The 16711-nt window shown below is 49.7% G+C and overlaps 1 protein-coding gene across 16 annotated transcripts in view; it reads right to left on the bottom strand.

Annotated features, from left to right (window-relative positions):
• Positions 1 to 16711, bottom strand: part of Dysf (dysferlin) — a 205189-nt gene that overhangs the window by 124564 nt on the left and 63914 nt on the right. For all 16 annotated transcript variants that reach the window (XM_052174136.1, XM_052174140.1, XM_052174138.1 and 13 more), the window contains 6 exons: positions 16480 to 16510; positions 15433 to 15548; positions 13678 to 13804; positions 12556 to 12659; positions 3587 to 3655; positions 3408 to 3451 (listed from right to left, as the gene is read on the bottom strand). In XM_052174136.1, coding sequence (XP_052030096.1) covers positions 3408 to 3451; positions 3587 to 3655; positions 12556 to 12659; positions 13678 to 13804; positions 15433 to 15548; positions 16480 to 16510 — 491 coding nt within the window. The remainder of the gene's footprint in view (positions 1 to 3407; positions 3452 to 3586; positions 3656 to 12555; positions 12660 to 13677; positions 13805 to 15432; positions 15549 to 16479; positions 16511 to 16711) is intronic.

Genomic DNA, 16711 nt, shown 5'->3' with positions numbered 1-16711 from the left:
CATGCCTGACAAGATGCCAAGGCTCACTGGCTAGCCAGTCTAGCTTACATCACAAGCTGTAGGATTAATAAGAGACCTTATCTCAAAAAATAAGGAAAAGTTGAGGATCTGACAGCTGACCTATGCACATATATAACACACACACACACACACATACACACACACATCAATCAAACCAGTCGATAAAGACACCCTCTCGGGATCTATAGTATGTGCCTTAGCAGGTATATAACTGATAATATAGCACTGATGATAACTGATAACATAGCACTGATGATAACTGATAATATAGCACTGAGTCCCACCTTCAGGTGGTGGTGCTGGCATTGAGACAACCGGTTGTCAGAGGGCTGGTGAGATGGATCAGCAAGTAAAGACACCTGCCCTGAAAGCCAGGCCACCTGAGTTTCATCCCTGGGACCCCAAATAGAGGTGAAAGAAGAGAGGAGACAACAGACCCCACAAAATTGTCCTCTGACTCCCATATGTGTCCCATTACATTCATGCCCATATACATGCATCACATATATCACATGCATATCATACACACACACACACACACAGACACACACACACACCACCTCACAGACAGTTCTGAGGCAAGGTACTCCTGGTGTGGAATCCAGGGCCCTAACCACCTCTACCTGCCCCTTCCTCTGGATGATGGACCCAGGATTCTCCACCTAATGGTTCTAACCCCAGATCATATATGGCCATGTCATGGTCACTTCTGTATGAGACAAGAAGGCTCCAGATTTCCAGAGGGCAGAGGCCACAGGCACTGAACAACTTTCAATCCAAGGGCCAGACCCACAGACAGGAATTACTGTACCAGAGGTCAGCAGTGCCAGCCTGGGCAGGCCCAGGGCCCCTCAGGAACGTCCTCTAGCACACACCCAGTCCGTTCTTGGTTTTCCCCAGGGCTTCCTCTCCACTGTGAGCACTTTGGCCACAGCAGACTCACCCAGCACCATCCCAAAGATAAGGCATGCTCATTTCATATCCCTTTAACCCTAACCCCTCGAGATATCCCAGATTCTTTCTCTCTTCCTTCCTCTTTGGATTTCCCAGGAAGGGAGTAAGTTTGACGTCAGACATTTCCCCTGGGATGAATGCATAGCCTGGCAGCTCAGGTCCAAGTCGGGGTTTCTGGTAAGCCATGTGACGAAAGCTTCATGAGGTGAGCGGCACCAGTGCCTGACATCACATACCTTTCTCTTGGCTTCTTACGCTGATGGGAATCGAACTTAATGCCTCAAAGATAAGAAAGCTGGAGGTATTTTTTTGTTTGTTTTGTTTTTGTTTTGTTTTTTGAGACAAGGTTTCTCTGTGCAGCCCTGGCTGTCCTGGAACTCACTCTGTAGACCAGGCTGGCCTCAAACTCAGAAATCCGCCTGCCTCTGCCTCCCAGGTGCTGGGATCACAGGCGTGCATCACCATGGCCCAGCGTTTTTGTTGTTGTTGTTTGTTTGCTTGTTTGTTTGTTTTTGGGGGGTTTTGAGGTATTTTTAAAACATTGTTAAGCCCACTCCTTTAAAGGTGACTGACTGGGCTTCTGACTTCTGGCCTGGTCTAAATAGAAAGGAGAGGAGGAGTGGCTGGGGTTTGTTGTTTCCATGGAGGTAGCTTCTATTAAAGCGGAGTTTTGAAAGTTTTGTTTGTTTGTTTGTTTGTTTGTTTGTTTGTTTGTTTGTTTTAACATCTATGTGTGCTTGCCTGAACAAGTTTATGGTGTAGTTGCCCACAGAGGCAAAAAAACAAAACAAAACAAAACAAAACAAAACAAAAAGGTGTTGAATCTTCTGGAACTGGACTTACAGGCAATCATGAGTTGTACTTAGTGTGTGCTGGGGACTGAACCCTCCTCATCCTGTGCAAGAGCAGTAAGCACTCTTAACCACTGAGCCATCTCTTCAGCCCTGAGGAATTTTTGTTTTTAAGTGAAAAAGGAATTCTCAAAGACTTGAATGAAAGCTTAAGTTATGGAGTCATATGGACTGTGTCATGTTTCTAAGATTCAGGTGACAGGAGACGTTCGTCTGTGTTCTAAGAAGGACTTTCTGGATAGGAACTTCCAGCAGTGGCATGCTTTCTGGCCAAGAGCTAGGTTTGGGGGTTTAGAGCTTTTGGAAAACAGTGAGTCTCAAAATAGACTCACAATAAAAGTGCCACTTCAACCCAAGCCAGAGACGCAGCCACCAGATTCCGTAATGTGTTTGGATTGTACAGTATGCTGATAGCTTTGACACAGCTCCAAGGGAGTCAGGCCAGGCACAGCCATAATCCAAGGGGCTAACCACACCCACACACATCCACACAGATGTATGCACGCACACACATGCACACCAGGGTGTCCCAGTCCACACAGCACAGTCATTTCCAGCTGACATGCAGAGAGGGCTCTGGGAAAGCAAAGTGTACCCTTCCTCCAAGCCGCTTCCCCTTCCCCAAGGCTCACACCAGCCGTGGCGGACCTCGGGACCTCTCCCTGCCCCCTGCCCACACTTCTCTCCCTCTAATTCTCTCAATCTGTTTTCTTTAGGCCCGGGGAACTGGCACACACTTTAATGGCTCTGTGGCCTGGGGTTTTTCCCCTGGTCTCTCATTATCTTCCTAGCTGGGGGTTCCATGGGCCTGCAACCAAAGGAGAATGGCCAGGAAGCCACATGACCAGCGCTTCTGGGGGCAGAAAAAGGACAGCTTGCTCCTTGTGGAAAGCCTAGTGTTTCGGAGCTCACAGAGCTTGGGCCCTGTTGTCCCCTCAAGTGTGAGAGAGGCCGCCACCTCGCAGCTGCCTTAAGAGACAACATGGCCAGGCAAAGAGCACCAGCTCCAGCTGTCATTCACATTGGTCCTCTGAACTGTCACTGCAGACAGCTCATTTGGTCGTTCCTTCCTGTCTCCTCTGTGAAGTAGTGCCACCTTGTCAAGGGTCAGACAAACCCATACATGTGGAAAGTGCTCACTAGACACAGAGCTGGACTGCAAGTTGGTGTTCACCAAGTGGTAAGATTCTAAGACACTCACAGGCTGCTGTTCTGACCTGCTTGGCACCTGCAATGATGACCTCTGTTCAGGAAATACAACCCCCATTTCCAGTGGGGGAGGGGTCTGTTCTTCCATTTTATCCCACAGGGACACAGCAGCTGGCTTAGCTTCCATACCTTGCACGTGACCATTACCAACGACTTATCAAAGCAACTCCTCAGGAAGCCTCACTGCCCCCTGGCTGTGCCCTCCCTGTCTTCTGTCAGTACAGCATCCCAGCTCCAGGTTGCCCCATAACTGCCCACAGCCCTCATATCCTGCCTTGATACATGCTCCCTCTGTCACAGTGGCAGCCCAGGTGCATGAAACAACAGGCCCGAGGACCCCTGCAGACACCCCTTCAAGGACCCAGAACTCACCAGTCCATGACACGAATCCTCATTTTTTCACACATAGAGGGGAACTGGGGAAGGAAAGGGAGCTAGGTGAGAACAGAGTTCTAGAAGAAAGCAACCCCCTCACTGAGCAAAAGTCAAGGAAGCCAACAGGCCAAAAGTCAAGGGAGCAAACTGTGCTGAGTCGTCCAAAGGACACTCACCATCGCAGGCAATGTGATGTTCTGGTTCCACTGAGGGTTAGCTGTCTTCTCCAGGATCTTGCTGCAGAGCTAGGAGACACAAAGGATTGGGGCATGGAATGCTATGTGGAATTCGAGCTTGGTGGCAACCATATAACCCAGAAGCCATCCTCTGCCACACTGGCTGCTCTTAGAGCTGGCCCTGAAACCCTAGGACTCAGGGCCATGCAGAGCAGGCTCAGATGCAGGGAGTCTCTGAAGAGACAAGGCTCGATGGAAGAGAAGATCCAGAATGGGGAGGCTGGTGCAAATGTCATCGCCCCATTGTCCTAAACCCACAGCTCTAGACAGAGACTCCCCAACCCTACCTCCAATTAAGACCAGGTGCCAGGCCCACAAACCAGCACCCACATAAAATTCAGTGGAGAGACAAACCCCATATGGCACTGGGAGGGGGTTTACATGGTGGTAGACCACTCACCCAACTTAAACAAGACCCTATATTCAATTCCCAGTAGGACAAAAGAAGGGAAGGGAGGAGGAAGAAAGGGAGGGAGGGAGGAAGGGAGGGAGAGAAGGAGGGAGGGAGGGAGGGAAGGAGGAAGGGAGGGAGAATTGAGGGAGGCAGGAAGGGAGGGAGGGAAAGGAGGAAGGAAGGGAGGGAGGGAAAGGGAAGGTAAGAAGGAAAGAAGGGAGGGAGGGAGAGAGGGAGGGAAGGAGGAAAGAAGGAAGGAAGGAAGGAAAGAAGGAAGGAAAGAAGGAAGGAAGGAAGGAAGGAAGAAAGGAACAAGGAAGCCATAGTTTGCCTCAGAGAAGCGCCGCCTAGAGGCTTTTTACAAACAAGAAGCAGACCAAGAATGGAGTGTGTTCTAAGCCAAGGGCTCCATGCTGTGTCCCTGGAGCCCCAGGGCAGCCTGCACCCACAAGTGGGGAAGAAGGCAAAGACTCAGTTTCAAGGGCTGGGGAAATGCCGTCATGAGTAAATCCTTGCCACAAAAGCATGAAGACTCAGGTTCTATGTCCAGAAAACCACATAGAAGCCAGGCATGGTAGCACACGCTTGTAGTCACGGCTCCCAGAAGGCAGGACAGGAGGCTCCCCAGGCCTCCCTGGCCAGGCAATCTAACCAGTTCTAGGTTCCTGTCTCAAAAAATACCAGTGAAAGGCTGGGAGCAGTGATGGTGCACATCTTTAATTCCAGAACTCGGGAGGCTGAGGTGGAGTTCTGTGAGTTCTAGGCTAGCCTGGTCTACAAGCTCCATGACAGCCAGGGCTACACATAATAGAGAGGCTCTGTCTCATAAATGAATAAATAAATAAGGTGGAGAGCTACCAAGGATGACACCAGCATGCACACACACTCACACATCAACATGACGTAGAAGGTATGGGAGGGAGGAGATGGAGGATGTACAGAGAGGGAGGAAATTGAACAGAGGTGTGTAGCAATGGGGAAAGGGGAACTGGGGATAGCAACCAGAAAGTCCCAGAACCCCACGGGGATGACATTAGCTGAAATACCACACAAGTGGGAGGGAGAACCTATCGAGACCATATCCAGAGTTAGGCAAGCCCCCCCCCCCCAGTTGAGGGATGGGGCCACCCACCCTTCTCCAACATTTTAACCCAGAATTGCTCCTGTCCAAAGGAAATACAAAGAGTGGAGCAGAGACTGAAGGAAAGGCCATCCAGAGACTGCACCACCTGGGGATCCATCCCACATGCAGACATCAAACCCAGAAACTACTGTTGATGCCAAGTGCTTGCTGACAGGAGCCTGAGACAGCTGTCTCCTGAGAGGCTCTGCCAGAGCCTGACCAATACAGATGTGGATGCTCTCAGCCAACCATTGGACTGAGCACAGGGACCCCAATAGAGGAGTTAGGGGAAGGGCTGAAGGAACTGAAGGGGCTTTATCTGGCATCAATGGGAGGGAGGCCCTTGGTCCTATGTGCCAAGGTCTTGATGTGCCAAGGCAGAGAGGAATGCTACAGTGGTGAGACAGGAGTAGGTAGGTGAGTGGGGGAGCAGGGTAAGGGGAGATGGGATAGGGGGTTTGCAGAGAGGAAACCAGGAAAGAGGATAACATTTCAAAAGCAAACAAATAAAATATCCAATTTAAAAAAAAAAACATTAAAAAACATGACATAGAGCACACACACACACGTGCATATGAAAGTGTTTGCACATGCATACTCGAGTACACACACACACACACACAGAGAGAGAGAGAGGGAGAGAGAGAGAGAGAGAGAGAGAAACTGGGCAGTGGTGGTACACGCCTGTAATCCCAGCACTCTGGGAGGCAGAGGCAGGCAGATTTCTGAGTTCGAGTCCAGCCTGGTCTACAGAGTGAGTTCCAGGACAGCCAGGGCTATACAAACCCTGTCTTGAAAAAACCAAATCCAAAAAAACCAAAAAAAAAGAAGAAGAAGAAGAAGAAGAAGAAGAAGAAGAAGAAGAAGGAGAAGGAGAAGAAGAAGAAGAAGAAGAAGAAGAAGAAGAAGAAGAAGAAGAAGAAGAAGAAGAAGAAGAAGAAGAAGAAGAAGAAGAAGAAGAAGAAGAAGAAGAAGAAGGAAGGAAGGAAGGAAGGAAGGAAGGAAGGAAGGAAGGAAGGAAGGAAGGAAGGAAGGAAGGAAGGAAGGAAGGAAGGAAGAAAGAAAGAAAGAAAGAAAGAAAGAAAGAAAGAAAGAAAGAAAGAAAGAAAGAAAGAAAGAAAGAAAGAAAGAAAGAAAGAAAGAAGAAAGAAAAGGAGAGAGAGAAATTTAAGAGATTCAGTCTTGATTATATAGTTTCTGGAAGGTAGATGAGTCCTGTGCTAAGCAAGAGTTTTATTAAAGTGCATTATCTTAATAATGAATATTTAAATTAGATCAAGAACTTTGAGTGCCCAGGCGCGAGGGTTTCATCTCTGCTCCCAACTATCCAGTTTGAACTCCTATCGCCATTTCTCCCCCTCCTCGTGGAAAGAGCCCAGCCAAAGACTGCCAGGGTGGGGCAGTAGAGGGGTTAGCAGAGTCAAGGGGGGAGGAGTGGGGAGAGCAGCAGGTAAAGGCTGGCATTGCAGGGGTGCAGCCACCATTGTTTGGGAGTATGTGAGGAGCAGAAGCAGGCTAAAGAGCGTCTACTCCCTCCCAGATCCATAAATGCCTCTCTAGGCCGACACCACTGCAGCAAGGCAGCAGGGGAACCACACGCTTGATTTTGCTAGTGGAAGGAAATGAAATATAAGGATGGAGCTGGGTCTACCAAACTTAGAAAGTCACGTTCCTTTTACTTGGCAGTCCCTCCCCAGAAACGCTCTACAGAAGTGCCTGTATGATCAGAGTGACATTGTTTACCACAGCCTGGCTAGAACTCGCAGGGATCTGGAACGAGCCAGGTATCCACCAATAGAGGATGGGTTAAAGTATGGTCTAGCCACAGTACCATGCGGCTTCAAAGAGGAGACCCTGTGTGTACAGAAATGAAACAAGCTCTGAGTTGTGCCACAGGGTAGAAAAGTAAGGACGGAGCAGTGAGCACAGTGTGCAAATGCTTGGACTGTAGTGGCAGATGTGTCCACAGCCACACTTGTTGACACATACATAAGGAAACCAAAACGGTGTAAAGGAAATGCACTTGCAAGGGAGGGCAGAAGAAGATTGTTGGATGGGGACCAGGGCAGAGAAGGATGATAGATAGTAAGTAGGTAGATAGATAGATAGATAGATAGATAGATAGATAGATAGATAGATAGATCAACTATAGAGAGTAGATGCATTAAGTATCAAACCTAAAAATAAATATAAATTTTATTATAAAATGAAAGAAATTGTTCTAACATATACTAAGGGGAAGGCTCTGCCAACACAGCTCTTGCTTCAATCTCTATCAAGAAAGTCCATGACCATTAACCTAATAATCCTGATTGGTTCTAGAAGCCTTTCTATGGAAAGCAGCTCATGGACAAAGATCTCTGTGTGCTGACCGAGTTAGAGAGGAAAAGGCTGGTCACACCCATCCATACGCTAGGATACACTTGGTTGTGTGTTTGTCTAACGGAGTGGCACGCTGGGCTGTGCACTAACCTGAGGAAACGCTAGATAACACACTCTGCCCCAAGCTGCTCACAGAGGACTGATTCTCCTCTACTCAGCCTCTACAGAGTCACACTGAGCAATGAATCAGGGCTACCGACTCATCTTCTAAAGGAAATGGGCAGGGTTATTACCGCCAGCCCGTCACAGTTTTCCCTGAGATCCTCACGGAACCTGCTTCTGCGGGGCTCTGCTGCAGCACTCCTGGTTAACACACATCGCTGCCTCTCTGACACCAGGCTCACCGCCCACAGCACATCTGACTTAAGCTCACATAGCACCATTGCACCGTCTCACACGTGGGGAACAGCCTGTCGGCACTACACTCTGAAGTCACTGAAACAGGAGAACCCCAACAAAAAGCAGGAAGCATCCCTCCCCAAAAAGTCGATTAAGGAAAGGCCTGGGGTATAACACAGGAACTGAGAAGCCAAGGCTCAGCGCCACTCCACCCTTTAGCCAGATTCCAGTCACAGAGCTGTGAAGGGGAATGAGCCACAGAGAGAACGGGCAAACAAGCTGTGCCTCAGGCGCATGGACACTTTTTCTTTTTTTCTTTTATTTTTTTCCCTCTCTGATTTTTTTATTCTTTAAATTTTGCAATAAATGGGTCTCATTCTTGGATCCATAAAGTCTAAAACGTCTGTCCTGCCCTGAAGTACACCCCTTTCCTTGTCCTGTCTACAGTGTACACATACACACTATGTGTAGCCAGTGTAGTTGGATATAGCTTGAGTAACAGTGCCCCCAAATGTCCATAAGCAAAACTGCAGAAACATCCAAGTGTGGGTAGGCAGACACTGCCAAGGCCTAGGGCTCTCCAGATGTAAGAAGGTATAAAGATAAAATAAAATAAAATAAAAGCTTAGAGCTAGAGCCAGAGAGGGGGATGGGTAGGATGGGGTGAGGGTCGGAGGAGACATGACAGGACAAGGAAAGGGCTCAGGACAGAAAAGACAGAAGCATAAGGACCATGGAAGCAGCTGGCTACCATCCTTCCCAGCTCACTCCTCCGGCCCCACGGTCTCAAGCAGGACCAAGGGGTGGCTTAGACTTTACCTCATCTCCTAAGTCACCTACCCTAGACACCCATGCTCCAGGGAAATCTCCAAAGCCAGATAAGATAAAGTGAAGGGACTGGGCCGTGACACTTTCCCTGAGATTCTGTTAGGCTCTGGGAGCGGAGGGGAGGTTTCTACTGCCAACAGGACAGGGCAGGCTGACACTGTAGCTCAGTTGGTAAAGTATTTGCCTAGCACACATGAAGCCCTGGGTTCAGTCTCTAGCACCACACAGACCTAGAACTTCAGGGGTGGAGGCAGGAAGATTCAAAAGTCATCTTCAGCTTCAAAGTTCATCCTCACTAAAGCAAGTTCAAATCCAACCAAAGGAAACTTCTCTGTGCAACAGATGGAGACCATTACAGAAAACCACAACCAATCAAACTGCAGAGTTGTGGAGTCCAGTCCTAACTAATGAGTCTACAACCCAACATTCGGGGCTCAAGGACTGTTGCAGAAGAAGTGGAAAGACTGGGTCAGAAGAAGGGATTTTGCTGTGAGACCATGTCTTCTAGAAAGATCAGAAGCCACACCCATGAAGTCTCAGCAACACGGCTGTCTGAACATGACCTGAATAAGGGTAACACTACTGGACACACTAACATGGAAAGGGAAAGCCCAGGAGTCCTCAACCCTAGCTAAAGAACTGCAGACCACTAAGGAATGCTGAGATCACGATTAATAGTCTTCCCCAGAGAAAGAGCATAGGTTTGCTATCTGAAATCAAGGTCACGAATTTGAAAGAAGGGTGAGGGGAGGTTTTGGAAAGGGAGAAGAAAGGAGAGAAAACTGTGTAATTCTAATATAATCCTAAAATGTTTACAAATATGTCTAAGTCCAAAGAGAACTCGAAAGATGGCTCAGAGGGAAAAGAGGGCTCTCTGAACAATCATAAGAGTCAGAGTTCAAATCCCCAACACTCATAAAAAGGTAGGCGTGGCTGTAAGCACCTCTAACCCTGCAGGACAGAAACAGGAGGCTAGCTGGGCTCACAGCTGACAACCTAGCTCCAGTTTCAGGAAGAGAGCCTGAAACAGGGATAGAGCTCCTGTGACAGAGCAAGCCATATGCCCATCATCTTCCTCCAGCCTCTGTGCATTTGTGGGGACAGGCAACACACACACACACACACACACAAACACACACAGATACACACTTTCATGTGTGTGCATGCACACACGCACACACACATACTCATTCATACTGTGATGGTTTGAATATGCTTGGCCCAGGGAGTGGCACTATTAGGGGGCCCAGGGAGTGGCACTATTAGGCTGTGTGGCCCTGTTGGAGTAGGTGTGTCACTGTGGGCGTGGCTTAAGACCCACTGCCTGGAAGCCTAGCAGCCTTCAGATGAAGATGTAGAACTCTCAGCTCCGCCTGCACCACGCCTTCCTGGATGCTGCTGTGCTCTTGCCTTGATGATAATGGACTGATCCTCTGAACCTGTAAGCCAGCCCCAGTTAAATGTTGTCCTTATAAAAGTTGCCTTGGTCATGGTGTCTGCTCACAGCAGTATAACCCTAAGACACATACATTCAAAAAATAAAGAATTTTCAAATAAAATGGAGGGCTAGAAATGAGTAAATGAGTACCAGGTAACCCCAAGCAGTGACGTGTTCAGGCAGAAGTCAGTGGGCACTTGGTGTATTGGGTCATAAGGTACATTAATCATCCTCAGGGAATCAAGATGTCATCCAAGGAGTAGTTGCCAGTTGTGGGGGTGGGGGAGGCATTTACTTTTATAACGGTTAGAGCAGAAGGTAGAGAATCAATGAAGGGGGAACGGGACACCTGGTGTTGTGCCATGTTGAAACACAGCGTAGGAAACATGGCCTGAGGTAAGCTCCAGGCAAAATCCTCTGAATATAACAGCCCTCCTTCAGAGCCCAGGAACTATGAGAGCCAAAGGAATAAGGAACTACTAGAGGAAACAACCAGAGAACTCAAGAATTTGGACTAATGACCTAGGTTCTCCAAAAAGTCCCTGTCCTGAGATGGAGAAAGATGGCGAAGAGATTACTGTGTGATCCGGGAGGAAATGGCAGTGGGGGGGGGGGCAGTATCTAGGAAGGGCTGGTCCTTGGGGCGTGTCTGATGTGGAGGGCAGACTCAGCATGTTGGATGTGAAAGGGGAAAGAGTGGAGGCAGGCCCACATACTCCTCCTTGCACGGTGGCATCCTTGTGATGGAGGCCCCTCTGAGGAAGGCACCTGGGGAGAAAGTTGTTCAAAAGGGCCACATGTAGAGCAGGTCAGAGGCATGAGGACATCTGGCTGGGAAGAGAAGAGTCAGAGACAAAGAGAGCTGCGTGGAGTCCCTTGCAGCTAGGCAGCTAGAGCCTGGATGTGGCCAAGCTCTCGCTACAGGCGAGAACTGAGACACGTACCAAAAAATGCCGGGGCTATGGACTGTGGGACTGAAATCAACATGGACAGGAACCACTACCCTACCCTACCCTTGGCAGAAAGGTGAGATTCAAGGAGGGAGGAATGACCAAGTGACCCCTTTAGATGACCACCAAGTGCCTCTCTTTCTCTCTGTTTGCCTTCTGCCGCAACTGTGTAAAAATAATGATTATGTTTCCTCACACTTTGAAGAAAATGGTTTCTCTGTCTTAACAGATGAATGGAAAAGGTAATATGGTGCATATACACTGGAGCTCTGTACAGCTTTAAAGAAAATGAAATCACAGCATTCAAAAAGAAACTGGTAGCTGGGCAGTGGTAATGCACACCTGTAATCCCAGCACTATGGGAGGCAGAGCAGGCGGATTTTTGAGTTCGAGGCCAGCCTGGTCTACAGAGTGAGTTCCAGGACAGCCAGGGCTATACAGAAAAACCCTGTCTCGAAAAAGACAAATCCAAAAAAGAAAGAAAGGAAGGAAGGAAGGAAGGAAGGAAGGAAGGAAGGAAGGAAGGAAGGAAGGAAGGAAGGAAGGAAAGAAAGAAAGAAAGAAAGAAAGAAAGAAAGAAAGAAAGAAAGAAAGAAAGAAAGAAAGAAAGAAAGAAAGAAAGAAAGAAAGAAAGAAAAAGAAGAAACTGGTGCAGTTGGACAGCCCAATTAGGCAAAATAAGCAGAACTCACTTGGAAAGTCAACCCATGTGTTGCTTTCAAGTTTAAAAGTGTGTGTGTGTGTGTGTGTGTGTGTGTGTGTGTGTGTGTGTGTGTGTGTGTAAAATGCTGGGGGTCGACAAGTAGATAAAGACTCAATCACCTGGTAAACTGTTTCGATCCTCAGAACCCACAGCAGAAGAAGAGAGCCAACGCCCCCGTAAACATGTCCTCTGATTTCACACATGCACGCGCGCGCACACGCACACACACCCACATGCAAATGCACACACACACACACACACACCATAGCATGCCTGCCCCCACAAAAACAAATCATACACACAAATAATCGTTTTTCACAGGCCAGCAGGATGGCTCAGCAGGCTACTTAGTGCCAAGCCTGGAAATCTGGGCTCAACCCCTGGGGAGAAAGAGAACCAGCTCCCCTAAGTTATCTGTGACCTCACACATACACCATGGCTGTACCCATTCTAACAACACACACATAAGTAAATTAACTTAATCTCTTGTATCTGGTTTTAGGCATTTCACCTCTTGTCCCACATTCCCCCACTACCCACTACCAACCCCACTTCTCTGTTCAGTCACTAATTCCAGACTGGGCATCTGAGTACACCTGTCCATTTTCAGGTGTAGCATCCCAGAGAGCCAACCTGAGTATGTTGCTTCCCGAGGCCCCTCTATGGGCACTTCTGCCAGGGGTGCCCTGCTCTGGACCCTCTGCCCCAGGCCTTCTCCCTCCCACAGCCCCTCTCCCAGGCCAGCTCCTCACCATTTTCCCAGCAAAACTGACTTCTACAAAGGGGTCCACCAAGTTCTTCTTGTTGCTGTCAAAGCCAAAGATCTGCTTGACGTTGTCCATCACAGCATCGTCCACTGGGGAAGAGACATGCCTGTCACTGCTTGCCAATGTCCCCTCTACACCTGACTATCCCCATGATACACTCACTGGTCATTGCCTGCCTTGCTGTCTCTCCTCCAGAATCAGTTGTCTTGTGCCATACCCATCTCTGGCCTCCTCCTAAACCCTCCAGATCCCCCTGCCCCACACTGCCAGCCTCTGTAGCTCTCCAGACTCAACTATCCCTGCATCTCCAGGCAGGGTTATGACTACAAAAGTGACATGCTGTGGTCCCTCGTGAGGGAGTCAGCTCAGGCTCTCCGTGAAGAAGGAACTCAGAACAGCAGCTCAGAGTCATTGCCCCTTCCCAAATACATACATCTGTCACTGCCCACGCTTCAGGGCCTGTGCACGTGTGGAACTGAGCCAAACTCCACACCACTAAGGGCAGTAAGCAACCCAGAAAAGGGTGCACGTACTCTGGGTGCCTGGTGGCCACAGTGATCCACTGGTAGATTATCACGTAGGCCAGTCTTGCTTTAAATAGAAAATAAGAGAGGCCCGGCATATAGTCTAAGATTTTCTATTTCCATAAGAGCAGCAGACCAGGCGAGGGGAAGCTGGAGCGGAGCCATTGCTCCGGTCTCCTTCATCTTCCTAAGTCCTCCTTGTTCTGCTTCCCGCTAAAATCCAATCGCTCTGCTGAGTGGCGCTCACTGTGGAGTGCGAGCGTGGGGCTCTGGGTCCAAACCAGCGCCACCAGAAAAAGGAAAGAAAAAAGTCTCTGGGTTGTGGGGTGGGGGCGGGGGGTGCCAAATAAAGGCTTGCAACACCAGCCAGACAGCAGAAAGTGGGTACCACTGAGAACACTAACAGACCCTCGGGAGTGAACCGGATCAAAAAGAGGAAGGGAATGAGCAGGGGGGTGGCCCCTGGGTATGAAACCCAGTCCCGACACCCGACACCCGTGAGTGACCAGAGGCCCAGGGTCCATGCTTTAAACAGCCTGGCAGGGGACTCTTGTAAGCATCCAGAAGGGGGCGCCACACTCACTCTGTGGTAAGTCCTCAGCCCGGAAGAGTTTCAGGCAGAAGTGGGCTCCACGAAGGGCCACACCGGTGGGCCTAAGCAGGTTGCCTTCAATGTCCTCTTTGTCTTCAGAAGGATCTTTCTTGTCCAGCTGCAAAGAAAACCCACAGGATTCCTCACCACCACCACCACCCCCATCGGAAGGGTGCGTCCTGAGCTCTGGCTCCTGCAGCTGCTTGGTCCTTTGCTTGGTTAAGGTCAACAGGGCAGTGAGGACAAGGGGACGCGCACTCCCTAGCCACGTGGAGGACCGCCTCCAACAGGAAAAACTGCAGCTGGTACACAGCAGGCATCCAAGCCATCCACTCACACGGAGTGCCCTTTCCCATAAGCCCCAAAGCCCCTGCACCCTTCTCCGCTGCCGCCGCCGCCGCCGCCGCCCCCCACCCCACTCCCCATCCCCCGCGTTAAAAACTAGTTGAAGGAATCTAAGCTAGCCGCTCCATCTTTAGGGACATGTTCCTGCACACAAGTATTAATATAATGACCCCAGAGTCAATCAGCAGGGTGCTAATGGGTGAGAGGCACCCCTGGTAAGGTAGACTGAGGATCTGATCCACAGAGCTCATTCTTGGAGAAAGAACAAGCCTCTTTCTTTGAAAATGAAGGCAGTAACCACACCAACACCACAGGAACACACAAGCCACCTAGAGGCTTCCTGGGAGGAGGGCAGTGGAAGGGCAGGGGAGAGTGAGGGCAGGCCGGTCCAGCAGTCTACTCCTGAGCAAGCTAACAGAAGGAGCCACAGCCTAACGCTTACTCAGCCTGTACCCCATGGGGAACCCCACTTCAACATCTGCAGCAAGACAGTCGATCCCAGCACATTCAGGAGCAAGTGTCCAGAGTCAGAAACCTGTCATCTCCTTTAATTCCGTGTCCACAGGAGATGTGCGTGCGAAGAAGGAGGGAGCCTCCTAGAAGAGGAGGGCTGGCTGTGGGGCTCATGGGAAGGAGAAGGAAGGAGGGGGACAGGATAGAGGGAATGAAGAAGGGAAGGCTGGACGTGGTGGAAGAGGAAGGCACAAGCCCATTCACAACAGGGGAAGAAAGAGAGGGTGTCCTGAGGCCCCTCTTCCTAATGCGGGGGTGGGCACTCTGTCATCTCCGTTTCCATGACATTTCCAGACGCCCGGCTACTCTAGCCCCAGCTTCTGCTCAGCTACCTTCCCGCCCTTCCTCGGTGTCTGAACGCCTGACGGCTTCTCTTCTGCCTCCTGCCTACCTCCAACTCCCACCCGCATGGCCCACAGGCCGCTCCTTGGGTTATAGCTACAGAGAAAAATGAGAAAGAAATTTGAGGAAAATGGTCTACCCATTTTTCATAAAAGAATTTGAGAAAAATGGTCTAACCCCAAGTGGTCAGCACCCTGATGTGGTGGTCTGTGTACTCCCTAGCTGTGGTGACGCTTGTCTTTAATCCCAGCACTGAGGTAGAGGCAGGTGGATCTCCGTGAGTTCGAGGCCAGCCTGGTCTACAGAGCGAGTTTGAGGACAGCCAAGGCTACACAGAGAGACCCAGGTTGGAAAAACAACAACAACAATAGCAACAAAACAAGAATCTAAAATCCTTGATTCTTTCTTTTGCAAGGAAGGCCAGAGAGTGCAGCCCAGTATTTTTTGCATGTTATACAGTTCTCATGATTACTGCATACCCCTTTAAGACAATAAAAAAACCAAGCTAGGGATGCTGCTACACTAGGTAGCAAGGATGGTACTCACGGGCGCTTCGTCTCCAGGCCCTAGCACACACAAGCTCGCTTTGAGGTAGCCTCTGGCCCCTGCTGAGAAGTCATCAGGGTCGGAGAGCAGCAGCCACTTCCGGAGATAAGCGTGTCCTGCAGTAGGGAGTGGAAGGTCAGGTCTGCAGACAGGCAGGAGCTTAGGGTGGACCCGTTAGAGTCTGCAGACAGGCAGGAGCATAGGGTGGACCCGTTAGAGTCTGCAGACAGGCAGGAGCATAGGGTGGACCCGTTAGAGTCTGCAGACAGGCAGGAGCATAGGGAGGACCCGTTAGAGTCTGCAGACAGGCAGGAGCATAGGGTGGACCCATTAGAGTCTGCAGACAGGCAAGAGCATAGGGTGGACCCGTTAGAGTCTGCAGACAGGCAGGAGCATAGGGAGAACCCGTTAGAGTCTGCAGACAGGCAGGAGCATAGGGTGGACCTGTTAGAGTCTGCAGACAGGCAGGAGCATAGGGTAGACCCTTTAAGGTGAGACAGAAAACCTAGCAACCAAGCAAAGGGACCAGGTTTTACACCTCATGGATGTGTGAAGCCAAGAACTGCCCATTGGACTCCACGGCTCCTTAGCAGAGCCATGTTTCCTGAAGTATGGAAGACTGACAATCACACCATCCACGACCACTGATACTGGACAATGAGTAAGACATACTTAGAAGGTTGGTGTGTCAGAGCAGGCTCAGCAGAAACGTCTAAGAGAGGTGATAGCTTGGGCCCATTTTCCCACTTCCTTAGTAAATCCCCCAGACCAGAGCGAAGGAAAGACTGGACTCATAAGGTGACTCAGATCGGAGCCCAGGCTCCAGCTGCCCTGGCCCTACCTTCCAGAGTAATCATCCCTGGAGAAGCCACCGGGCAGCAGTGCCTGGGGTCCTGCTTTACACGGAAGAGAAAGCCCTGCCTTCCCTTCCAAGTGCAGACCCCACCTCCAAGTTCTAAAGCACCAAGAAGCAAAAGGAGTCCCCAAACGAGTGCCTTCAAGAAGCTTCTAGAATGTCAGGATTTGGTCGAGGGAATAAGAACTCACGGGGCTCTCTGTACACGGTGCCCACGTCCATCTGAAACAGAGAGGAGACACAGTCAAACAAAGGTTTTTTGGTTTCCTGAGACCCTCCTATACTCTGCAGAGGGTTGTTTTCTTGTGGGCCTGTTACATGTGTGTGTTTCCTTACTCCTGATAAACACCTTTCTTCAACCGCTAAAATAAATAAATAAATAAATAAATAAATAAACAAGCAAAACAAAACATACATATCAAC

The sequence above is a fragment of the Apodemus sylvaticus genome, chromosome 2 (assembly GCF_947179515.1).
Source record: "Apodemus sylvaticus chromosome 2, mApoSyl1.1, whole genome shotgun sequence".
Lineage (NCBI taxonomy): Eukaryota > Metazoa > Chordata > Mammalia > Rodentia > Muridae > Apodemus > Apodemus sylvaticus.
The sequence above is the reverse complement of the archived record's forward strand: the minus strand, read 5'-3'. Positions and strand labels throughout refer to the sequence as shown.